This window comes from Chrysemys picta, chromosome 9 (assembly GCF_011386835.1).
Source record: "Chrysemys picta bellii isolate R12L10 chromosome 9, ASM1138683v2, whole genome shotgun sequence".
Taxonomy (NCBI): Eukaryota; Metazoa; Chordata; order Testudines; family Emydidae; genus Chrysemys; species Chrysemys picta.
Window position 1 is genome coordinate 47,669,751 of NC_088799.1, and position 26,647 is coordinate 47,696,397.

The 26,647-nt window shown below is 43.5% G+C and overlaps 1 protein-coding gene and 2 non-coding genes across 14 annotated transcripts; all 3 read right to left on the reverse strand.

Moving 5' to 3' along the window:
- On the reverse strand, nucleotides 1-25,978 carry ATG16L1 (autophagy related 16 like 1). 12 transcript variants are annotated; one of them, XM_065556129.1, is made up of 20 exons: nucleotides 25,471-25,690; nucleotides 24,717-25,021; nucleotides 23,631-23,724; nucleotides 19,566-19,671; nucleotides 18,883-18,956; nucleotides 18,426-18,677; nucleotides 17,756-17,821; nucleotides 14,924-15,010; nucleotides 14,372-14,428; nucleotides 14,133-14,180; nucleotides 13,301-13,403; nucleotides 12,203-12,308; nucleotides 11,715-11,785; nucleotides 9,122-9,193; nucleotides 6,289-6,409; nucleotides 5,505-5,610; nucleotides 4,538-4,687; nucleotides 4,077-4,124; nucleotides 1,982-2,083; nucleotides 1-1,581 (listed from the first exon to the last, which is right to left on the reverse strand). In XM_065556129.1, the coding sequence occupies exons 2-20, from the start codon at nucleotides 24,829-24,831 to the stop codon at nucleotides 1,488-1,490; spliced, it is 1,872 nt and encodes a 623-aa protein (XP_065412201.1). In that variant the 5' UTR covers nucleotides 24,832-25,021; nucleotides 25,471-25,690; the 3' UTR covers nucleotides 1-1,487. The 12 variants fall into 12 exon arrangements, with proteins under 12 accessions (XP_065412201.1, XP_005310302.2, XP_065412204.1 ...); XM_005310245.4 differs by having other exon boundaries at nucleotides 25,391-25,650; XM_065556132.1 differs by lacking the exons at nucleotides 14,133-14,180; nucleotides 25,471-25,690 and adding an exon at nucleotides 25,745-25,978.
- On the reverse strand, nucleotides 10,612-10,878 carry LOC112060532 (small Cajal body-specific RNA 6). Its single transcript, XR_002889844.2, has one exon. It is a non-coding gene; the product is annotated as a small Cajal body-specific RNA 6 (non-coding RNA).
- LOC112060533 (small Cajal body-specific RNA 6) lies at nucleotides 12,717-12,991 on the reverse strand. Its single transcript, XR_002889845.1, has one exon. It is a non-coding gene; the product is annotated as a small Cajal body-specific RNA 6 (non-coding RNA).
- Nucleotides 25,979-26,647: the final 669 nt, after the last annotated feature.

Sequence of the window (26,647 nt, forward strand, 5' to 3'; positions counted from 1 at the left end):
TTTGTGGGTTTTAAAAGCAGAACACAGGTTTATTTACAATCAAGTTCTGGTGGGCAGCTGAATAAATAAAAGTTTTGCCCTGTATACTCTCAACTCCCCTCTGCAGAAGTTGTCTGAAAGAAAGGCTGGGTTAGAGAAAGACCTCTGTCCTAGGAACAACCCTCTTTCCTAATCCATCAAACACTTCCTTAGAAAACAAGCTCAGGAAGGAAGCAAAATAAAGTGCAAATAAAAAGGCGACAGAACGCTGGTGGCTTATCTTGAGGCCCATCTGAGGTGGAAAAGTTTGGCTGGATAAAAGTTACAAAACATCACAGTTAGTTCTCCTCCAACCACCTCACATATTTAGATGCCTGAGGATACAGGGTGTAAACCCTGTTCGATGGCACAGGAAGGGTTCAAGCACAAAGGAGAATATTGCACATGTGCTCAGAAAGGGGGCAAGTTGCCAGGGATTGCCAGCATTAGAGCATTACATTCAGGATTGAATCCCATTGCTCCCCCGTGCTCCACCAACAGCCTCCAACAGAGAAGGACGGATGGACAGCAGAAGAGACTATACATTTATTTTCTGGTACTGGAAGTCTTGGTATGGATACATTCCTCATCACAGCAGCACCATCACTCTCACTGCAGATGTTACACCTTCCCTCTCCCCTCCCCTTCCCCTCGCGCCAACAAAAAGGAAATATATTGGTTCGAATTAAAATTCTCCTTTCCCCAGTTTTTGGTACTTCTGCTACAGGAGCTATTGGAGGGAGTTTTAACAAAGATGCATCATCCCTGAAGAATGGACAGTTCCCTGAAATGCAGATCAAAATGATGCAGGGAGTTCTCAGATTACAAACTGCCAGAGAGACCATGTCAGAATTGGAGAAGTCCCAAACTCAGCCAACAACACAGGGGGCAAAACTGCCAGAGCAACAGAAACATTTAAATTAGTTTACAGCTGTTCCATCACTTTATAGACTTGACTAGGACCCACTCTGTCCATGTTTCAGAATGCCCTCACCCCATGCTTAAGCTACTCCATGGGAACAGAACACAGGAAACAGGACATGCATTAGGTCAGAATACATGGTAAATGTCTTTCCAACACGTCCAAGTCAGAAGTGCTGTAGGTACATTTGTATAATAGGGTATTTGGCACAGCTGTCCGGTGAGGGAATCTGGCTAGTACCTTCGGCTCCATCCAGTGCATAGAAACTGCATGTCAAGGCATGACTAGTAGTATTCGCCATCCAAATCAGCTGACCCTTTGCTGAGCCTGAGGGCCAGCAACATGCTTATAGGCAGTAAAGGGCTCTGCGCCTCCAGCTCCTCGTCCTTGATTGCCTCATTAGAGCTCTCCTCTGAGAAGCAAAGCCCATTGGATGAAGCCCAAATGCATGAAGGATGAATCAAGGCTTGGGCCTCCATTCTGTCCAGCCCTGGACCGGCATCCTCCCAGTGAGAGACATTTGAAACTGTCTTTCATCTCCTTCCAATCAAAATTCAGACCACAGGACAGCCTTGTTTCCTTTGTCCACACTGACCACATGGGCACCGGCTGGTGACCATGCCACTGCATTGATAGAGGAGCTGAAAGGAAGTCAGATGTCAATTTAGAAGAGATTCTAATTTCACAGCAGTATTTAGGACAGGAGGAATTAAACTCCATAATTTCCAAATCTTATTCATTCTCTGATCTTATTTATGATACCTGCATTTGTAACAGCCTCCCAGGGATATTTGGAGTATATTATATTTAATGCCCTGATTGTGAATAAGCAATCCGACAACAAAGCACAAATTTCATAGCCTTAATTCCCACTTTACCGGTTATTGCTATGAATCCAGAGAAGCTGCATATAAATAACCCATGCACACGGGTATGGGAATGGAACTCCACATTTGCAATCCCACCTCTCCTCACCATAGATCCTATGTGAGCCACAGCTCAGACCCTGCACCAGTTTAGTCCGCGAGCTTCCTGTCTCACCTGTGATGCTTTGCAAGAGTTCTCTCCACTTTCCCAGTGAGCACATTCCAGATGTACAGGACCCCATCAGCTGATCCACCTGCCACGTAGCTACCGTCAGGGCTATTGAAACACATATTAGATGCAGAATAGAAAAAACAATTTATTTTGAAGTTAGCAGCTTTTGTACCCACGCTAATCTTTAGTGTTTCCAAAACAAGCAAACTGCCATTAGTGGTCTGCACTAGCAAATATTAAAGTTTCACCAGCGCTTATTAACACTGATTAGCAAGATCAAGAAGTTTCCATATCACGTGATGGTGTAACAGTCAGGTGGCTGGCATTTAAAAGATAGACATTGGTTCTTGTGAAATCTACTTAGGCCAAAAGGGTGACCTTGGCAAGTCACTTCACTTCTGTGCCTCAGATGGGGATAACTATGCTTACCTCCTTTGTAAAGCACTTTGAGATCAATGAATAAAATGTGCTATATAAGCTAGGTATATTATTCTATTCGATTCCTAATATTAGGCACCTAAAAAAGTCCATCATAATAGCAGCCAAAGGCCCTGAAGAGAAATAGGGCTCCTTTGTGGTAGGCACCTTAAACACATAAAACAGTTCCTGACCCAAAAAGCTTGTAACCTACAAGGGAAAAAAAAGGAGGCGATGGGGAAGGTTGAAGCCTAAACCTAAGCAAAATGGCTAGGATAAGCCATGTCTATACACACTAAATTTAGCCCTAGCTTTTTAAGTATTTAACCCTTAAAACCCTTACCTGTTCCATTGTTTAGATATTAACATTTCTATTTTAGTTTTATATTTAATCCCTGTCAGTCATATTTAAAAATCCTAAACGTGATTTTTTAAAATCAGCAGAACGGGTAGCACCTTCTATACTTAAGGCTCCCCAACAATTCCTGTTAAAAGACCCGGTTTTCATTTACTTATAACTTTATCAAAACATTAACCATTTGGGCTGAAGTTTTCCTTGTCAGGTGTCTGTCCCAGACTGACTATTTTTACCTGAATTTTGGCAAAAATGGTTCAATCGTTTGAGAAGGATATTAGAAAAATGTTTCCATATTAAAACAATTCTTACATTTCATTGAGAAGCTCTATCACCAGCACGCTTTGGAATAAGGACATATAGTCTAGGGGAAGGGTTGTCACCCTGGTTTCAGTGATGTGCCTTTTCTTGTTCCCATGAAAAGCTACCCAGATTTGGACAAATTAAAGCCTCTGAAAAACTGCAGTTGACAGATGCTCAGTAGATACTTGTTAGAACTTGCCAGCTAAATTCTCTGAAGATTCCATCCATAGTGGAATGTTCCAGCCCAGGGTCACAGGGGCTGAGCAGGAATTCCCTGCAATTGCTATTCCCGGCTGCTATGACATTGGGCACCAGAACTGACAGCCAGGTGACTATCCCTCTTTTGCTCTCAATGCCCTTGCTGGTGGCGTCCAGGCAGTGTGGAGGTGGAAGTAGCCTGACTCAAAAGCAGAAGGGAGAACGAAGAACTGGCTGAGCCAGGAGATTGGCATATGGGGCCTAAGAGGGGGTGGGGAGGAAGAGGAGGAGATAGATTGGATGACAAGCCCAAGGAGGAAGAAGGCTGTAATAAGATATCATAACAAATATGAACTGGAGGCCAAATAAAGGCTCCATGGACAATCTTAATTCTGACATTTCCTTGCTTTTCAAGACTTGACTTTCCAACATTAACTTTGTTTTAATATAGGGTGTATGCAAACTATATGGAACACTGCCTGTTTCCTTTTTCCTGATTTTTACAAATGGGGAGCTCTTTTGGTGTCTAATTGTAGATACCCAAGTCTGAAAACAGTTTTGCTGACTGCCCAGTGCTAAGTGTCCCCTTTTGTCTTACGACTAGTGTTAATGGCTACCCTACTGCTTGCAAAATGTGGAGCTTAGAGTTGTAGCACAAGTGATCAAGAAGCAATCAATGCATGCTGCCGACTGGTAATTAGCTTGACAGCATATGGTGGTTTGGAACTTTTCCCTCAAATGTCACTGCAGAATTTGCAGTAAACCAAATAGCTGGCCCCCCACTCCTGCATCCCAAACTCCAGTCTCCTCAGTTCAGCCTCTTACCTGAACACGACTCTGGTCCAGTCAGATCCGCATTTGAATCCCTGGGCACTGAAACAAGTTGGAATCAGGTAGTTGTTACATTCCTCTAATATGAATCTCGGGAAAGCCAGTTCCTCCTCAAGGACTAAATGAAGATTATTGCATTGACTGGGATAAATTCTACATTCTCTTTTACATTCTCTCTTTCCAACCTAATTTGTAGGATTTTTCTCCCTAGTGAGGGGGACAAGCTGTCTCCTTCAAAGAGGTGGAGGCAAAATCTTGACAAAATAGATCTTTGTTGTCAAACCATGGATAATGTGCAAACTACATCATCAGAGACATGGCTCCAAAGGCTTTCACCTCCCCATTGAGGGACTAATAGGAAGGTTTCATTCACAAAAGACAAGGGTAACACCAAAGTTACAATTATGCCACAGAATCCAGTCACCTGCCATATACCATACTGGGATCACACTCACCTGAAAGTCTGTTTGACAGCATTGCCTCGCAAATCAATGATCTTCAGCAGATCATCTCGGGAACAGGTCAAGAGCTCTGTTCTCTCTGGGTTCAGGTCTAAAGCAGTGATCCTCCCAAACAGTTCCAGCTCCTGCACTATGCTCTCAGTCCTGAAGACAGAAAACAGCATGGGTAACTGAATATCAAGGATCCTTACTCCTGGAGGAATACTGTGCCACTACGTGTGACCAGAATTCCCATCCCCCGCAGATTTCTTTGCTTCCCCGCAGAAAAATGACTCTGATGGGGAAGCAAAAGGAAACCGCAAGAGGGGTCAAGTGCTCCTCCCCAGCAGCACAGGCGCATCATTTCGGGTACTCAGAGCAGGGTGATCTCTCACCTCCGTGCAGCCTGTGCTCCCCACTGCCTTCACATTTATTTATTGACAAATAAAATATGCAGATTTTTTATTTTTTAAGCACAGAATTCCCTTAGGAGTAGATCATGTCACATGAACATGAAAATCTGTATCCCGAGACTTGTCCCGGTGCATGGGGATAGGAGAATAGGTATCCACTATTTGTTCATTATCCACTTCCACATTTTTCTTATTTCCTAACTAAAGTGTCACATTGTGGATATTTTGTCACTAACCAAGGACTGTTCAGAACTTCCTTCAGAACCAGCTAGGGATACTTAAAATTAGCGAGAGAGAGAGAACAATGCAAGATATTTCCTTACTCAGGGGCTAATCTGCTGTCAATATATAACGCAACATGCTACTAATAGCTCAGAGATCAAAACAGCAGTTCTATCATGTGCAAAAAGATTATTTATCCTTGGTGACTTCCTCATATTCCTGTAACAAATACTCCAAGCAATGGAGAACTCAAAGAATGGGAGGGTCACAATTCACAGATTCATCTTATGTTCTTTAGCATTAAATAATTGCTAGAGAATCTAACCCGTGTCAGAGGATAGTTTTACCTGATGTCCCAGAAGCGAATCTTCTTGTCAAAATGTCCACTCATCACACACTGCTCTGTGCACACTATATCATTGCAGCTTGATCCTGCAAATACTGTTTTTATACCTTGAAAAGAAAAGAAAAGAAAAGAAAACAAAAGAAAAGAAAAGAAAAGAAAAGAAAAGAAAAGAAAAAAGGGGGAGGTGGGATAGTCACTAACAACACAGTCTCCTTCCCATTGTGCTGTACAAGTTGATAGCAGTATTTAAAAGTCACTGAACAGCAAACATAAAAATTCTGTAGCTGCATTGAAACTACTGCCCTGGGAGGAGTTTGGAGTCACGGGGGGTAGGAATAGGTGAGCCTTGTCTTAGAAGAAACTAATTACTGAGGATCCAAAATCCCCAACTGCACATTATTCCTCTGAACCACTTGACCACCATGCCCAACATCCCTACAACTGTACAAAGACAGTTGTTTTACCACCACTTCATAATTAGTCAAACAAGTCACAGATGAACATGACATGCTCTTCTTTATACATAAACAAGGGTGTAGGACACTGGGGGAGAAAGGCAAAATCGACCTCCGCGGCTCCCCGTCGACGGCGCTTACTCCCACCTCCGCTGGTGGAGTAAGAGCGTCGATTCGGCGATCGATTGTCGCGTCCCGACAAGATGCAATAATTCGATCCCCGAGAGATCGATTTCTATCCGCCGATTCAGGCGGGTAGTGTAGACCTAGCCTAAGAGGTGTGCAAAAGACAAAAGGGCGTTGGTGCTGGGGTGGAAATGGTTTCCTTACAAACTTTGCTGCGCAGGTCCCAGAGCTTGAGTGTCCGGTCATGACTCCCTGACACGATGCGTGCATTATCCAGCAAGAACTTGGCTGACAGCACCTTCCCACTGTGGCCTGTCAGTGTGTGCTGGGGAGAGAAGATTTACATGGTGTAAATGACAGTTTCAGCTACAATTGCTTCCTGTCCTCATGGCTCTGATTTTGCCATTCAGCGGCTTAATGGGGACAAAGTCTTTGATTCAAAGCCTCCCACCTTAGTCTAATGTGTGACTAGAGGCATGGATCACAAAAAAGAGCCCACCTTTCCATTCTGGTTAAACAGAATATAGCTTTGATTCCCAGTCTGCTTCTCCGTGAGTCAGCAAGTGCCGAGAGTACTGCAGAGGCAGCATACTCAGCTTCTGGTTAGGAGATATTCTCTCCCTCATTTGCAACTCCTTTGGCTAGTTAAGGAGTAGTTCTTTTGAAATCTATGACTCTTTTCTACCACCCCTAGTAACCTCGGCTGGAAAGATGGTAACTACAAAAGTCTTAAAGGAAAGACCAGGGTATGGACTAAAGCATAGTAAGAGTTGGAATGATGGTGTCAAGTACAGCAAAAAGGGATCCAGTGTTAACTCTGAAGTCTCAGCTTGAAAGCCTGAGATCTCCAGAGATTCAGAGTTGCTCCCCTCAGCAGATTCCCATGACTGTTTCTGTCTGATGCCAACTACAGTCATGGCACGTTGGAACATGAAATACAATTATCACAAATTATTAGATACTTATTTGCCAATCACAGAACTAATGTAGCATGAGGGAATAGGCTGCCGGAAACAGGGAAAGTGATCAGAGAGCAATCCTTGCCAAAAATCAAACCTTCTACTGTTAGTCACTGAACTTCTAACTTGCACACTGCTACATGGACTACAGAACCACTAGAAGACTTAAAAATGGAAATGAAACAGGAGCAGAGTCTGAGGAACTGAAAAATTATTGCACAGCACTAAAACCCAAAGATCATGGAATATCTCAATGGTTGCAACATGACAGTTAATCTCTGGATACCACAATTTAATGGATAGAGAGGATCTTTATAACCTTGGAGAATATTCCATTACCACCCTTCCTGCACTGCCATTAACAAGTGAATAGTTGTTTATAAATAGGTAGCTTGATGCAGAATTTAATATTAAATCAACTCAACTTCCTTCAATGCACATACAAGGAATGGTAAATCCATGCACCAAACCCATTCAGACAAGGAATTCAATGTACTGTATTAGCTCAGTGAGCAGTGATGGTACTGACCCAAAGCCAGAAGTCATTAGGCACACTGGAAAATAGCAGAAAGATCTTGTGAAGACTGAGGGGAATTTTGCATGGGGACTTTTCACACAAAGTTAATGATGATTAAGGTTAAGATTCTGTCACTGGTATTTTTAGTAAAAGTCAGGGACAAGTCATGGGTAATAAACAAAAATTCACAGAAACCAACAACCTGTACCTGACTTTTACTACAAATACTCGGGGGTGGGGGTGGGGGGAGGGACACAACAAACAGAGTGCTGTCAGGGCTTGCAGCTGCTCCAACCCCTGCTCTAGGCCTGGCGCAGAAGTAGTCACGGAGTTCCCAGAAAGTCACGAAATCCATGACTTCCATGACAGAATCATCTCCTTAATGATGATCTATTAAACTGTTATACACCTTTGTTTTTAACTGATGGTAGGATTTTTGGGCCAATCTAAACTTGCAGAAGATTTTGACACATTCTGGAAGGTTTCCCATACAAGATCTAACATTCTGGAGATAAATATCTTCATATTAAAAGCAATCAAGTGAATTATATTGTAGGTGTACTTTAGAACAATACGTGAAATGCTGAAGATCTACAGAGCTAAAAAAATCACTCACGCAACAGATCAAATAATGTAACATGGGGCAGAGAGAGAGATTCAAGTTCACTTCTAATGCCTGAAGAGTGTGGGCGGCTAACCAGTGCAGAAATGACTGTAGAGCTTCTGTGGCAGAAAGGGAACAGGCCTGACCATTCCAAAATGCTTCATGCCAGATTGTGCACGCAACAGCTTGTAAGAGCAACTAAACATATCTTGGGTTAGAGTCAGCATGCCAAATAATGCTTGGTGAAATATTCCTAAAATCAAAATTCAAGAACAAGGATCATGTCCAGGAGCAGGAATAAGTGAAGCCTCTTAGAAAGTTTCCTCTGCTAAGAGAAGAGACCTCTTTTCAGCCTAGGTAGATCACAGGCATGTCCTTCCTTGGATAAGGGCCAAAGAGTTCACTCTGAAGAGGTGGAGGAAGAACATGAGCAAGATATTAGTATTTTGCTAAGTATCCTGATTAGAGACTAGTGCTTCAGGGCTTGTCTACTCCAACAATTGAGCCAGGGACCCAGGCTGGCCCCTACTCAGTTAAAATGCATCTATTCTAGGAAACAGAACTGTGTTTTAACTAAAACCCTGAACCATGCTACAGCCTTTGGGTCCTTAAGACTGCTATTTCTTAACATTTAAATGGTTCTAAAGTTAATACTGCCTATGTGCAGAGGAAGGAAGGAAAGTTCATATATTTGGTCGCTATTTATCTGGAGAGCTTTCTGTGAGGCTATGTGCAGAGGCCAGGGTTGCACATCAGGTTATGTTGTAAAGGCTCTTTTCAATTAAAAAGGGATAAAAATTCAATTAATGTTTTGCAAGAGAGAAAAAAAAAAAAAAAACTTTAGCAAGATCCTAAAACAGTGGAATCCACAATTTTCCAGTGTCCTTCATAAGAACATAAATGGGAATACTGGGCAGAAACAGCATATACGTTGCTTGCCTTCTGCAGGAGACTCACCCGTAATCGATAGTCATCTACAGTCCAGATTCTGCTGGCGAAGTCATTTGAAGCTGCTAAGAGATAAGAGCCCTGTGGAAACAGAAGGGATTTAAGGCAATTTCCCACAGTGACTGAGAGAAGTAAACTACTACACCCAGCAAGTATTTCCAGAAAGTCTCAATACTATGGGATAATCATTAGAACTAACAATCCACAGGGTTCACTTTACTGCCATACTGTTACGAAAACAACTGGGGGAGGGAGGCAGACAGCAATTAAGTTTGGATGAGGAAGAAGATTTTCAAGACATTTTTAACAAAGATGTAATTTTTTCATGAGCCATGTCCACAGATTCCCAAAACAATTGGCTATGAAAGGAATAGTGGCCACAGTGCTGGAAGGGAGGGACATTCTTTCCAGCCCATTTCTACTCATAACCTCCTTGCTGCTGCAAGGGTGGTGGGATTTTCTACTAGTCTGCCTTTATCCAGCCTCTATTTTTTGGCTCTCCTTCCCCACAAATAGCTCCAGCATCTGCCTCTGCTGCTAGGTCTAGCTGACCCAAACTGCAGAGTTAGACTGGCCTGATTCTTGTCAATTTCACTCCCATCTACAGGGTTCTCAACAGAGGTAGTAAAAACTAAGTAAGGTCTGGTCAGGAGATGGACAAATGGATATATAGTATCCTGAGGGTGGTGGCTCCTTCCTGTCACTCTAGACAGACATCCTATTTCAAGACACTGTATGGCAAAGTTATTTCTCAAGAAAATTCCCACAAGGACAAGGCTTGTGCCTGTCAGTCTCAGGTGACTCACTGATTCAGAAAAAATATCATGGAACCCAGAATGCATCCGTTTTAACTGACAAGATCTGCTGTGTGATCAAGCCACTTACATCAGAACAAGTTTCTCCAGGTAGGTTAGCAACACCAGCCAATCCTCTAGTGCAGTGGTCCCCAAACTTTCTCAATCACAACCCCCCCCTTGCCCAGTCCACACCGCCACCCCCCGGGAGTTGGGGCGAGGGTTTAGTGGGGCATGACGGGAAGGGGGAGCCACACTCCAGGGATGGGGGTGTGTGAGTGGGGCAAGGGAGGAGGAGCTGTGCTCAGGGGAGGAGGAGAAAGCTGCTGGTACCTCGCTCACGGTAGCCACCCAAGTACTCCTCCAGACTCCCGCAGCAGCAACTGCTGCTGCTCTTCCCACCCTCCAGGGGTGGAGACCAGTTACTGTGGGTAACCAGACTTTTAGCGTCTGGGACTAGGGCCGCAGCAGAACTGGAGGCAGAGCAAGGCTGCATGGCATGCACTCCCTCCCTGGCCTGCTGCGCCCCCTTTGACATTCCTCTGCACCCCCCTGGGGAGGGGTGCCCCACAGTTTGAGGACTCTAGTGAACTGGTGAAGACCAACGTAAGATGTTTTTGGAGCTGTATCAGTAATGTGAAAGCATAGAAATGCTAAGCTGTAAAGATGGTTTCAACTTGGCCTCAGTTCATACATGGTGAAAGAGGTCTCAGCAAGAAAGTTTGAGATCATGTACCCAGACATGCAACTCCAAAACCCCTTACTCCTTTGACTGGTTCTGTTGGATGCAGATCAGAATTGTGCCTGTGATGCTCTAGGGAACATGAACTGAACACATCACCATTTGTCAGCAAACACTCCCCCAGTCACAGCATTGCTGGGGTATGATGGGTGAGAAATTGCTGGGAGTTGAAAGGGTAATGGAAGTGTAATCCTTCAGGCAGTCAGACCTTTTACTATTCATCACAGACCTCAGTGAGGCATCTAATCCTCACCACCAAGTTATAAAAATTTCTCAGTGCATACAACAGGAACAGATGCATACAACTCTAGTAGTTTCAAGGAGCTTATAAGGCAGCAGTGGAAATTCATAGTTTGGGTAAGACCTAGCTCATTTTAAAATTCCCAATAGCCCAGATAACTGGATTTTGTGTATCTTCTGAAAAGTGAAGTGCCGATCAGAGTTTATGGGCATGTGGGGGAGAGGGGAATGACACTCAGGAAAGTTAATCCAAATTACCTACAGGTGTGAATTTGAAGTGGATAAATTAAACTGCATTAAACCCATGTGGATATTCCTAGGCCTGGTCTACACTGGGAACTTACATTGGCACAGCTATGATTCTAAGGGGTGTGAAAAATCAACACCTCGAGACAAAGCTATGATGATCCAATGGTGTAGACAGAACAATTCTTCCATTGACTTAGCTACTGCCTCCCAGGGAGGTGGATTAACTACAGCAATGGGAGAACCCCTCCCGTTGCTGTTGTGTCTGTCTATGCTGAAGCTCTGGAGCAGTGCTGCTATAGTGTTTTAAGTGTAGACATACCCCTATTCATAATACAGTGGCCTTAATTTGGTTAAGCTTAATTCACTGAAGTGTCCCTTTAAAACTAGAGTTCAGCCTACTGTATAAAAAAGTTTTGTACAGTATTTTAAAATGTTTGTCAGGTATTCCTACAAGTATTTTAACTTGTTTCTTTGGGGATGTATTTCAAAGCATATGGGTGAAACTGGTAGCTGAGCACAAGCTACTACAATTAATTTCTCCCCAGACACAGACTATGCGTATTACACAAATACTCACAGCACTGTCAAATTCGATACTCGTAATCCCTGCGTTACTGCCAGAGAGAGAACTTTTCAGCTCGCACCTGTCTGTATGCAGAAAGAAACAATTAAGCAATGGATTAGAGCGGATATAAATTGGGGGAAAGATTTGAATTTCTGTGTTTGTTCCATTTGGCCAACACACTGGGACAATTACCACAGCAAAACAAAAACGAATTACATAGTGGCACTGGCTTTTGATCAGTTTGCTTGAGCCTGGCTTTACTCCCCAGTTCTGAGAAGTATTTCAGCTGATCTAACATAACTGCTTCACACTTATATAGCGTTTGTCTGGAACTGCAGAACAGCATGCTCAACTTAAAACCACCAGAAACTGAGTTAAAACTTTAGGAGAAAATCCATTTTGCATGCGCCAACTGTATGGGATTCTAAATTTGGTACAAGACACAAAGTATTCTTTTTGGCCTATATCACTTCACACAATAATTCAGAGCAGAAGCTTACCTCCAAAGACTTCCCAGAGTTTAACTCTCCGATCCATGCCTCCTGTTGCTAGTAACCGGGAAGCAGGACTGAACTGCACTGCGTTCACTTCTCCATCATGTGCATCCTTGGGGGAGGGTGAGCAAAAAAACAATCACAGCCACCCCAAACGACATCAGCACCAAACAGTCTGTAGCCCCATAGAGAGCTTGCTGAAGAGTAGATCTAGCCCAAATGTGATCATCTTTCATATGTAGAAGGCCCATACTAAATAAAATTAGCAAAGCCTATATTAAACAAATCAGAATATCACAAAAACTCAGGTGGATTACCAAGGTACTAAGATGAGTATAGGAAATCTCTGGGATTTCTTTAGCCATGCAGCAGCCATCTCTATTACATGAGCATTCAAAGCAAATGATTGGTTCACAAGAGTTTGCTCCAATATTTTCCAGCTATAAAATTAATAATTTAGAGTTGCCTTGCACAGACTCAGACTCAAAAATGGCCTCACCATTCCATAACATACACAAGAGGTCTCAGCTTGAAAACTTGAGATCACACACACCACAAATCAAGACACCCCACACCCTAAACTCCTTAATTGGTTCTGTTGGATGACATTCAGGACCATGCTTCCTTACACTGTGGATAACAGGCACTGAACTTATCCTAAATTGTCAGCAGCCTCTCCCCCAATCACAGCACTGCTATAGCATGATGGGACAAAGAGAGACTGTTGGGAGCTGAAAGGGTAATGGGAGTGCGATTCTTTTGTGCACTCAGACCTTTTACTAGTCATCATTGACCTCAGTAAGACATACGTTAACTTAACTATGACCACAAAAGAAGGAACATTAGAAGTGTGAAGGATGCATGCACCTGAGTGAATTTTTGTTTTGGTGGATATCTAGGCTGAGAGTAAAGTCAATACGGACTAAATGGACCTAGCTGCCTTTCCAATTCATGAGTCATCTTCTAGATTTAAAACATTACCTGGAGCAGTTTAAACAAGCAGAGCCATATTATCCCAGACAGCATTTGCTACTCAAAGATCAAATTCTCCTCTTCTTAGGCAAGAAGAGTCTGAAGAAACTTCTAGTTCCTGGATATACTTACAAAGACATACACTGCAGTAGTGGGCACTCTCACTTCTTTACTGGAACCTGGATGCACATCTACATTTTCCTGGGGAGCGGGAAATGAGGACAGAGAGCGCCTCCTGCGATGAGACACAAAGAAAAATACGTTAAATAGAAGAGTGGACGCAGTTACTCTCAAAATGGCAGGCACAGACCTGGATGAGCCCGACTATAACTGTGGGGTGGATGAGAGACGGGGCCAAAATCCTTACTTCATTCTTTCCCCCCTCCTTTCCGGACTGCATTTTATCAGATTACATTACATCAGTTCATGCCTGCACCTTCTCTTACCTAGCTTAACCTTAGTTTGCTCCCATGCTATCAAATTCACTGCCAGCCTAATGTCTGAGCAGGCATCTTTTCTTGTACTAAGGAGTCAAACAACGTAAACATCACAATGAGTTTAGAGGGACAGACTGCAACCCCACCATTGTGTCTAGTTCAGACTGCACTACTGTGGCTCTGAGAAGATCCCAGCCAGTGGAGTACCTCATTTAAAAGCCCAAACTCCAACACTGTCTTACAGAAAGACCTTCCACCTAATGCAGGACTCCACTTAGAGGGTCTGACTACAGCACAGTCACTGGGGAAGAGATCCCAACTAATGAGGTGCTGACTACAGCACTGTTATTAAAAAGAACCAAATCCACATACTGCTCCACTCAGAAAGACTGCCTGAATCGCTAACTGGAAAGTTTCTAGCCAGTGTTATGAACATCTGAAGCCTAATCAGGGTAGTGAAGCTGGGTTCCACGTTACTTCAGTGTCATATATTCACATGCTGGACTAAGAGTGGATAATGTTTTCACCTGGCAGCATCAGAAGAGTGATGTCCCAAAAGGGAAGACTCAGACAGACTGGAGGAAAAGGTCAGAGGTCAGCATACGGCAAGATGGAAGAAACAGGAAGTTGAGGAGAACAAAAAGAAAAAAAGGAGAAACTAGAAGAAAGGCTGACATTATGACATCTGTATTCCTTACATCACTGAAATTCTGGTGTACGTTGAAACCAATATATAAAAACAAAAGGTGAAGGTGTTCTAACCTACCCAAAAATATTAGTGATAGAGTCCAGAAGGCCTCCAGCTGGCTGGGACAGTCGCTTACTAAAGAGGAGGGGAGGACAGGTTTAAGCCTTATGAACAGATTGTTCAAATGAAGATCAATAAATACAGTTCACAACACCAGGTATCTGGGAAAAGATGCTTTCCCTTTCAGCCCAAGCTCAGGAGGGAAGACCCCACGGGAGCAGGAACAGCAGCACATGCAGGTCACCATTAATAACAGCTTGGAATATATAACTGTGGGTGAGGTTAAGGACCTTATAAAACTTTGAGAATGGACTTTCTTCATTGGGTTTATGCAATTTGAAACTCTGTTTAGACTTGTCAATCACTCATTGATCCCTATTTTCGCAGTTGGGGGCTGTTCATATAACTCCACCCACCCTTGCTGCTGTGTTGTAGTAAGAAATGTGTGTTAAGTCTAGGTGGGAAGGGAGTTAAGTAGCTTTTCAACAGTTTTCATTAACTGCTACCCATTCTTAGGTTATCTTGACATTTCGGCACCTTAAAAAGGTACAGGAATATCAGTCTACATACCTGGATGTCCGGCTGACAGCTCGCACTGGGGAAGTCTCTTCAGCTGGGTCAGAAGTTTCATCCACAAGCACTTCAATATCATCATCCCTGGAGAAGTATGGGAACATGCCTCCTTTTGAATCAGCCAAATAAGGCCCATTGTAATCAACTCCCTTTACCAAACCCCAAAGGCAGCAACTCTATTCAGCAATAAAGTGAACTAATATTCCCACCATACACACCCTCTCCGGTTCCCATATTGGTTTAAAGTTAATCTGCATATTACCTAGTTGGTAACTTACAGAGGTATGAGCACTTCATACGTAAGGCAGTAAGTAAGCAAGCAAAGCAGAATCTAGGCATAAATCCATTCCAGCACAGAAGTAATTGATACTATTTTTCCAATCTGTACAATCTCTGCTCTCACATGAAACCCTATTATACTGTTGCATGTAGTCCCAACTTTTTCCAAACATAAGTGTTTCCAGTGGTCCTCACTCCCGGATCAAGAGAACTATTCCAACTGCCAAAGGCACTGCACCACAGAAATTGTATTCTGTTGAGATACGAGTTCAGATTCACTGAATGAACCCGTTTTAGGACTTTCAAACTTGAGTTAATATTCTTAGTCACAGCAGAGTTCCTCATTCTATAAACATACAAATAAGGAAATTTACTGCATATTTCTGATTTTAAACTGACTTTTCAAGTTTTAACACTCCTCTATCACAATTACTGAAGATAAAAATGCAATTTACCCTAATTCTCTATAAAAATTAGGGCTTTCGATTAATCACAGTTAACTCACGCGATTAACTCAAAAAAATTAATCGCAATTAAAAAAATTAATCCTGATTAATTGCACTGTTAATAGAATACCAACTGACATTTAATATTGATTTTTTCTACATTTTCAAATATACTGATTTCTATTACAGCACAGAATACAAAGTGTACAGTGCTCACTTTATATTATTTTTATTACAAATATTTGCACTGTAAAAATGAAACAAAAGAAATAGTATTTTTCAATTCACCTCATACAAATAGTGTACTGCAATCTCTTTATCGTGAAAGTATAACTTACAAATGTAGGGTTTTTTTTTTGTTACATAACTGCATTCAAAAACAAAAAACAGTGTAAAACTTTAGAGCAGAGGTAGGCAAACTATGGCACGCGTGCCAAAGGTGGCATGCAAGCTGATTTTCATTGGCACTCACACTGCCCGGGTCTTAGCCACCGGTCTGGGGGGGCTCTGCATTTTAATTTAATTTTAAATGAAGCTTCTTAAACATTTTAAAAACCTTATTTACTTTACATACAACAATAGTTTAGTTATATATTACAGACTTATAGAAAGAGACCTTCTAAAAACGTTAAAATGTATTACTGGCACGCGAAACCTTAAATTAGAGTGATTAAATGAAGACTCGGTACACCACTTCTGAAAGGTTGCCGACCCCTTCTTTAGAGCCTACAAGTCCACTCAGTCCTACTACTTGTTCAGCCAATCGCTAAGACAAATAAGTTTGTTTACATTGACGGGATATCCTGCTGCCTGCTTCGTATTTACAATGTCACCTGAAATTGAGAACAGGCATTCACATGGCACTTTTGTAGCCAGCGTTGCAAGGTATTTACATGCCAGATATGCTACACATTCATATGACCCTTCATACTTCGGCCACCATTCCAGAGGACATGCTTCCATGATAATGATGCTCATTTAAAAAAAAAAAAAAATTTTTTTTTTTTTTTTGTTAATTTGTGACTGAACTCCTTGGGGTAGAATTGTATGTCTCCTGTTCTGTTTAACCCACATTCTGCCATATATTTAATGTTATAGCAGTCTCGGATGATGACCCAGCACATGTTTGTTTTAAGGACACTTTCACTGCAGATTTGACAAAACGTAAAGAAGGTACCAATGTGAGATTTCTAAAAATAGCTACAGCACTTGACCCAAGGTTTAAGAATCTGAAGTGCTATCCAAAATCTGAGAGGGATGAGGCATGGCACATGTTTTGAGAAGTTTTAGAAGAGCAACACTCAGATGCGGAAACTACAGAACCTGAAACACCAAAAAAGAAAATCAACCTTCTGCCGATGGTATCTGACTCAGATGATGAAAATGAACATGCATTGGTCCGCACTGCTTTGGATCATTATCAAGCAGAACCCATCATCAGCATGGACGCATGCCCTCCGGAATGGTGGTTGAATCATGAAGGGACATATGAATCTTTAGCGCATCTGGCACGTAAATGTCTTGGGACGCTGGCTACAACAGTGCCATCCGAACACCTGTTCTCACTTTCTGGTGACATCGTAAACAAGAAGCAGGCTGCATTATCTCCTGCAAATTGTAACCAAACTTGTTTGTCTGAGTGATTGGCTGAAGTAGCCTGAGTGGATGTGTAGGCTCTACAGTTTTACATTGTTATATTTTTGAATGCAGTTAATTTTTGTACATAATTCTACATTTGTAAGTTCAACTTTCATGATAAAGAGGTTGCATTGCAATACTTGTATTAGGTGAACTGAAAAATACTATTTCTTTGGTATTTTTACAGTGCAAATATTTGCAATAAAAAATATAAAGTGAGCACTGTATACTTTGTATTCTGTATTGTAATTGAAATCAATATATTTGAAAACGTAGAAAACATCCAAAATATTTAAATAAATGGTATTCTATTATTGTTTAATCGCTTGACAGCCCTAATAAGAATACATTCATGCATGGTGATAAGAAGAGACACCTTTCACACCGGACAGGAGAAACAGAACAGATTTATTTCCCAGACCTCAGTTTTGGCACACCTCTACTGCCTGAAATCAGGGTTACTTACTGTTCAACTGGCAGTGGTTCCTTGGCAGCTTCTGCTAGCTCTTTCTGCAACTTGGCTTGTCGCCTCCTGGAGGGGAAAAAACAAAGTTCTTTACATAAGCACAACCTTATAATGATATGTCAACAAAGAAATCTAGTGAGATTATATGATGCTAACACACACGCATCACATGCCAAGGAGGCAAGTATGTAAGCTGCATTTGGAAAGATCACACTTTGAAGACTGCATGCATGGCTATTAACCAAAAGTTACGAGGAACTGATTCAAGTTAATGCATTGCTTGATCAAATAGCAACTAAGTTAACCGGATACAGAAAATTAAGAAATTGTTTAGGTTAGCCCAAGGGGGTAAAACTAGGAGTAACTATATCTGATACAACCATGGTAAAATCAGAAGACAGATTCCAGCTGTTTGATCTGTTAGACTAGAATAGTTTCCTGAGGAAATAGTGGAAAAGTCATTATTTTAGTTATTTACAATTAGACAAAGCCCCGGAGAATATACTTTACTTTGCTAGCCCCACAGGATGAACATGAAGTTCCAGAATCTTTTCTGCCTTGAATGTCTAGGTTTTCAGAGTAGACTGAAGACTCTAGAAGACAATGGTCCCTCGAGGGTTGGCGTACTCAAACCACACTTATTTTACCAAATATATGGTCAACATCTCACCTCAAGTCCTTCTCATTCTCTGCATTGAGCAGATTAGCTTCCTGAGCCTTCTCTGCCATCCAACGTGTGACCAGCTCTTGGTTGTCTTCAGTAGTTTTCCTCAGTTTCTCTTCTAGGGCAGTGAAGGTGATCTGGAGAGCATCATACTCATCCTTCAGTGTTTGATTGGCTCGCTCAAGTTCTTGCAGCTTGCTGCGCAATTCGTGGCACTCTGTTTCCAGCTCAGAGATCTTTTGCATGTATTCTGCAATCCTGGAAGAGCAACAGCATAAGTAACACAATGAAAAACACTCTTTGGGGCAGAGGCCATCTTTTTGGTCTGTGTTTGTACTGTGCCTAGCACAACAGGGCCCTGGTCCATGACCGGGCGCCTAGGCACTACTGTAATACAAAAACACCTGACCAAAAATCTGGGTCTCATGCCCTATATCACAAAGAAGAAATTGCTCCTACTCACTTTGCTTCATTCATCTGCATCTCCTTGTCTTTCTGCTGCATTTGGTTATTCAAATCAATCACTGACTGGGCCAACTAGGGAGAGAAAAAATAATTACAAAAAAAATGCAGGGATGCCACCTGTACATCAGCCATTCATTGACTCCTAGTCAGAATGTGTCAGTCCAACTTTATAAGTAATGTGTGCATCTTTCAGAACTTCCTCTTCTTCAAAGATAGCAAACAGTTCTGGACACAGTACTAGCAAACAGTATCAGACTGGGAAGTCTACTACTTAGGAGTAGTTGTCATCACTGTTACTATCCCTTAGTATCTCAGCCCTGTCAGACAGAAAGGCTTCTTTGGACACAGCCACATCAAATGTTGAGGGTGAATCTGAGGAAGAAATCTTCACTTTTTCCAAATATCACAAAAAGCACTGAAATAAAGTAGCAACCAGAAGATTCATTTATGCAGGAAAAGCAAATCCTTTGAACTACAACAATGAATAGTACAAGTCAATCACATGAACAGGTTGAACATTCTGCAACTGAGAAGTGTCAAGGAGTAACAAACCTATCAGAAGTTTTAATTTGACAATAGCAAAGATAATGAAACAGGATCAGAATCCAATAGCTTTAGAATTACCGCACAGACACCATGCTCACAAAGGGCCACACAATACATGAAAGAGCACTTTCTAACCTCGCCACGCTTCTTATGCAGCTCTGTCAGCTCCTCTTGATGTTTAATCCTCAGCTGGGCCATTTCCTGCAATTGAGCTTCATTCCTTGTGCCATCATGCCCTGGACTGGAATTTTAGAAGAGAGATTTCACAAGCTAGAAGTTGATTGCTTCTGAGCCTCTGCCTAGTTAGCCTCATAACAGCATCTCCTGCAATTTCAAATTTGTGTAACTACATTCAGACATTAAGGTAGAGTTAAAACCTTCCAGGCAACCTCCCTGTATTGAAATGTATTACGAAAGGAAGTCTCATGCATATTTCTAAATTCTTCATAGTCTGTCTATACATCCCATTATTCACCCATTAAAATAGCCAGACCTAGTCAGGCATGACATTTAAAACATCATTTAAATGCATCCTTCAATAACCCTCTTGAAACTCCCTGTCAAGAAGTATACAAAAAATACTTGGTCTTTGCATCCTAGAAGTAGGGACACACACTGCTTTCCTCAAGTGAGCAAACATGTGACTTAACTCCCTTCAACTACAGGTCTTAAGGACAGAAGTTGTTCTTTTGGACAAGAGGAGTACTCTCCAGTACTATTCCATAATCCTCAGCTCAGACTTTTAGTTAGTTTTTTAAAGTTTTTTGTTTCTTGTCTCTCATGGGGCTGGGGGGTGGAGGGGTTCGTTCCTGACCTAGAACTCACCTTTCCTGTCATGTTGTTGTACACATCCCTGTCACGTAATTCTACTTTTTCCTCTCTCAACTGTATGCCTTCAGATATACCATAACCTCCTGACACCATTTCCCTGACTACCCCTTCATCAGTGTCTTCATCTTTTCTTGCACCCCCCTAAACTTGATCTCCCCACCACAGGACATGCAGAGTTGCTGCTGCTTGCCTTCTGACATAGTCTTTATATTCCGAGAATTCCACTAACTCCCATATGCATTTGAGGTTATACAACAAAACCTTCCTCTTTGGACCTATTCCTCACGGACTTTGTCTTCCTCTCCCCACTTCCTTAGTTCATTTAACCCTGGTCTCCTCCACCTACTCTCACCTCTTTGTGAAAATGTTTTTTCTTCTAAAGCTTCTTAGATCTAGAATATCTTACCTCCATCTTTTTGCTTCTTCCTAAATCTTAGATGAAAATAATTTAGCCCTTTCCTGTACATGGTAAGTTTTCAATTTCTCTCCTGTTCCTATTGTTACTTTATAAACATTTAATTTTTCTTCAGAGGATTTGGGGAAGTGCATAAGACGCTACACAAGTTGAGTCCTAACCTAGGGTGAACACAAGTCTTACAGCATGCTGTAAACCCAATGCTGTCAGTTACTAATTGCATTATTTTTAATTTACAAGTTGTCACTCTACTTATGGGCCCTACCCCCCCCATTAACAGGCTAGTCTATAAAAATAGACTGAAAAGTAGTTCCATAACACCCTCTCCTCCCAGCACAGTTCCTTGATTTTCCAGGGACTGAGTTCACACTCTTATCACCTACAAAATAGAACTTAGATCCAGTTATTATATTAAGAGTTCCTGGTTTTAGGTTAAAACAGAAGCAAGATGAGGTTTTTTTATACAATACCCCAAGGACTGCAAAAACTGCAAGTTTGGGTGCATTTAAAGTGGTTTGTGGAGGGAGCTGATGGAGTCTAGAGTTCTCCAGAAGGCAGTATGTTCCAGGGGATAGGGCAATGGACTGACAATCGGGGACCTGAGCTCTATTCCCTGATCTGCTACTGATCTGTTGTAACATCTTGGGCAAGTCATTTGCCCTCTCTGTGCCTCTGTTTCTTCTCCCACACTTTGTCTATCTTTTCTATGGAAGTTGTAAGCTCCTTGGGAACTGGTACTGTCCTATTCTGTTTGTACAGCACAGCGGGGTCCTGATCAGGTTGGAGCCAGTAGAAACTAATATAAACAATACACTACCCATCACTATAACCAAAATCTCCTATGTTTTTGGAAGCTCACACACAGGAACATGGAGGTCAATTTTTAAAAGATATAATTCAAACAAATCAACAACTTTTTTAGAAGTTAAAAAAACAAACCAGTTTTTCTAAAACAATGAAAATCAGAAAAAAATAGACATACTAGTAACCTTAAGCAGTAGAAGAAGGAAACGTGCAGTATCTGTTTGTGTAATCATCCTATGTTTGGCACTCGGGGGGAAGAAAGAGAGGAGGAGGAGGAGATGGAACGACCTAGCTAATCTGCTCTGAAGACCATAAAATCAGAAAGGAGTCAGAGTGACAGATTAGTGTTCTGAAGGGAAATGAATGCGAGAGGGACTCTAGTATGTGGTCATCTCGAACTTCTCTCTCTCACTTTAGTTTACACGATAACAAATATTTCTATTTTGCCTGAAACCGTACCACTTTGGGTTGTTCTTACATCAGATCTCACAAGCTAAGTAGGCGCAAACCAGGTCACCAACAGAATAGGAGGTCTAGGTTTTTAGGAAGTGGTGTTGATAACTTATTCTTCCTACCCATGTAGCACTGACCCAGTGGCCCAATATGGTAATAGGAAGCAATGTATTTCCAGACATCTGCATGTCCAAAGGTAGTGTAAAAAGTCCTGAGGGAACGTCTGTTATCCTGTGACTTACCAGGTGGAACCAGCCATTCCCCACCCAAGTCTTTAGGGCAGGTAAAGACAGTCTCTTAGAGCCCCAGGGCTGTGGGATTCACTCCCTATCAACATATACAAGAGTATACTGAGGGCACTTCCAGAGTAAGGCTTAGGATTTTACTTTTAAGGCTTTGTTTATATGTACTGTAGTCCTTCCCCCACCCCCCACTATTATTCAGTTGGGCATAGCCAACTTTCATTTGTGGGAGGCTATCGATGGCACAACTACGAATCTATTTCAGATGGCAGGGCAGCCTGTTACAATCCCCACAAACATAACTTTTGCCACAGAAGATACTTGTACAATCTTAAATATTATGGTCACCAAAGAACCTTTGAGATTTTTCATAAGGCTATCAGCCCGTGTGCTTGTCAATTTCTAACAAGTAATTACATTCTAGTTACTTAATGTTTTGCCTGTGGTATGCCGGTCAAATTCTATTTCAACTAATTACATTCTACTTGCCTAATGTTTCACTTGCAGTTTATGTAGGCCATAGTATTATTCGTTTCCTATCGTCAACAGCATACAGTGGTTTTACACAACATGTTTTCCACTCTAGAGGTAGCTGCACTTCATTGGCTAGTGAAGCAATTTGTATACATCAACTTTATAACTGTCATGAATATTGAAGTCTACTATTGTGCCCTTATTGCAATAATATCAGTCCTGATCTGTTACTGTTCACATGCTGTCAATGCATGGAACTATACGTCGCATTATGCTAGGGAATTGGATCAGTACAAACTGAAATGCAAATAGAACCATCAGCACCATCACCACCTGCAGTATCTGATTTTTTTTTCCCTACAGCAATAACACTTTCTGAAGCTAATGGCCACCTGGCTTTTTTTGGCACTTGGGGGGGAGGGGGAGGAGAGGGGCGGAGGAAGAGAGGGGAAGAAAACAGAATGCACTCTATCACTTCATTTTTCTCCCTATGGAAGTCTTCATGACTCATGAGACCATGAACCACCAAGTTTGAAAACGTCTACCTTAAGTACAGACCTGGTCTTTCCCTACAGCGCTTATGAAATTGGACAAAGTCACTGACTGAAGTAGTATTGTAAGCCAACAGTGAGTAGTAGTAGTATGAAAGTTATGGGGCAAATAGGTCCAATAGCATAATAGTCCAATTTAGGCCGTATCAAATACAGAGGCTGCTACAAATGACCAAATAAACCATTATCTGTCTGAAAATCTATTTGTAAGATAGCTTTCAACAAGAATGGACTTAAACTGGGTAACAATTGCAAGACCTTGTAATGAAGTGGTCTACAACCTAATCTAGGTTTATCAGGAGCTATTGGAATATTTGGTTCCAAGTTATAGTAGTAACCTATAGAGACTGGATGTATATGCCTGAAGTTTTAGTGTATGGGAGACAGCTGATTGAAATGTTCATCTTGATTGAAAAAGAATTCCAAGTACCTGATCTCATGTCTGCTTTGTAAGTCATACTTTTCTGCTTGCAGCTTATCAGCCAGCACGGCATGGAGATCAGTCTTCTCTAGCAGCTTGTTATCTAACAGGACAAGAAAGTACAATTAAAAAACAAGTGAGGAGCAAAACCAGCTTTCCCCATTTATAAGATTTCAGGATCTTGTAGTTAATCCTACAGCAACTCATCATATGACACTATGTCACACTGTGATACACACACCCTGTTTTGACTTTGGTAGACAGTGGTTTTATTCCTACTCAGGCTTAGATAATCTCTCAGAAACAGACAGTAGGGACCAATTCTGCAAAGTTTTATTCAGAAGTAGTCCTTACTCAAATGTACTACTATTGATATATGTAGGACTTCTCATGGGAATATGGGTTTGAAGAATCCATTCTTGAACTCATCCTAGGCAAAGGCAACCAAAACGCAGCCTGTAGAACACAACCAACCCGCTAATATTTGTAATACAGCCCTAGAAGACTATTTTACACTACAGGGGGAAAAAAAGTAATGAGTTAGGGTTAGCATGGTAGCACAACACTTGGGGACAAGCCATTTGCTTCTATTTACTCATGTTGCAACTATAGGTAAAAGAGATGGCCAAAAAACAAGCTCAAAGTGAAAAGCCAACTATATTGGATAAGACCAACACTAGAGACTTAACAGCCCCAACTAAAAGTCAGTATAGCCAACACTAGTGCGGGCTTCACTTTGACAAATACCTGAACAATGCCTTAGAGGAAGTACTTTAAAAGATGAAAAGATACTTCTCAGACCATCCACAGTGCAGACAGACTGAACTGAAACCAGATCGTTTCTCATATTAAATGTGAAATACTACATTTAAGCATGAACAACAAACCAGTGCTTTCGTCTTTCATTATATGCAGTGCAACAGTAACGATCATGGTTAAGGTTGCCCAACATTTTCAAATATATCCCCATTTTCGGGTGCTTATAACATTAACAACTTTGGGAACCGTGGGATGCAGCGGGCACCAACAATGCTATGGTTAGAAGTATGCTACTGAGGTTGCAGAGCAAAACTGTGGTTCCTTACACACACTTACACTGGAGGATGATCTCTTCAAAGGCCTGTCTCTGCAGCCGGTCCCGGCGCCTCAGCTCCTCTGCAATGTGACGTTTCCACGTGGGGAAACTCGCAGCTCTGAGCCCAGAAGTCATCTCACCAGCACTGGCCTCAGCGTCCCGGTTTTCTACTGAGGTGAGCGGAACTAGGCTAAGCAAGTTACTCCTGCCACAAACACCCTCGCACGCAGTCTTGCGACTTCCCAGTGCTTAGGACCTCGTGGTTTCTGGAAGGGCCAGAAGAGGGGCGCACAGGCAGAGAGAGACGCAGACGAGACCAGGGGCACTGTAGTGGGGAGGGAAGAGGGAATACACTCGGGCAGGGGTACAGACGAGAAATACAGACTGCAGGGGTTGAGTAAGGGCAGGACACACCGACTGGGGGCAGCAGGGCGGGGCGCACAGTCTGAGCGGGGCAGCAGAGGGCAGAGCCAGGGGGGGGGGTAAGGAAGTGGTCAGCTACCAGCAGGACGGGGAGATGGGGCACTTGGGGACAGGTTGGGGGGAGCGGGGCGCACAGCCTAGGCGGGGCAGAGGGCACCTGGCAGCAGGGCGAGCGCAGAGGACAGTGACAGACTCGGGAGGCGCCTAGGGACGGGCCGGGAGCGGCAGGGCCCGGCTCCCCGGATGGTTCTGACAGGCGGGGGCCTCTCACCACCACTCCCTAGCCTGGCCACAGCCACAGTCCCGCTCGGCCGCTCCCCACCGGCGCCATTCTCCCGAGCCGCACATCACCGGGGGCCTGAGCGCTCCGCGTCGCACAATAAAGCCGTTGCCAGCTGCCTCCGCCGCCGCCGGGCTGCCCGACCCGGAGAGCAGCCGCCTCCAGTCAGGGCCCTGGCGGACACCGCAGGCTCTGCCAGCACGGGCGGCGCCTTCACTGGGCTCGCTGCGGGCGAGTCGCAATCGCTATCCGGCGAACAGGCTGGTCACCCCGGCACAAAATAGTAAGTGCGGGGGCCTCCCCGAGCCGCCATTTTAGAGGCGGTACCGATAGACGGGCTCTCACCGGCCCGCCATCTTGAAGGTGGCACAAAGAGAGGAAGGTCGCTGCCATCTTGGGGGTGGCGCCGAAAGCAGCAGAGAAACGGGGACGGCGCTTGACCTGCATAGAGACTTCGCCCGTTACGGAGCCGCCCCGCCTGCTTCCTGCGGGGCTGGGCACAGGCCCAACCGACCCCTGCAGCCCGGTGCAGCGCCTGCGGGGCAGACCAAGCCCTCCGGGCGCACCCTGGGCCCGGCCTCGCCGCCTCCTGCTGTCGGGGTGTGGCAGTGGAGAGAAGACGGGCCAGGTCCGTGGTGCACCCTCTGCCCGTGTAGCCTCTCGGCTGGAGGGGCCGGGGGTGATGGTTTGTGGTGGGGCTGCGCCGGGTGGAGCGGGGAATTGGTGTTCTACAAATAAAAGTGCACAACTTATATTTTAATATCCGTAGTCTTGCCTTTCTAACGTGATGGATGTGCCTCCTGCTGTCGCCGTGGCAGCCCCCGAGCTGGGGCTGGGAGGGGGGTGTCTCGCCTTTGCCCCAGGTAGTCACAGAGCTGGGGGGGGGGGTGTCTCGCCTTTGCCCCAGGTAGTCACAGAGCTGAGGCTGGGAAGGAGGGGAGGGGGGTCTCTCCTTTGCCCAGGTAGTCACAGAGCTGAGGCTGGGAAGGAGGGGAGGGGGGTCTCTCCTTTGCCCGGGTAGTCACAGAGCTGAGGCTGGGAAGGAGGGGAGGGGGTCTCTCCTTTGCCAGGGTAGTCACAGAGCTGAGGCTGGGAAGGAGGGGAGGGGGTCTCTCCTTTGCCCGGGTAGTCACAGAGCTGAGGCTGGGAAGGAGGGGAGGGGGTCTCTCCTTTGCCCGGGTAGTCACAGAGCTGAGGAGGGGAGGGGAGTCTCTCCTTTGCCCGGGTAGTCACAGAGCTGAGGCTGGG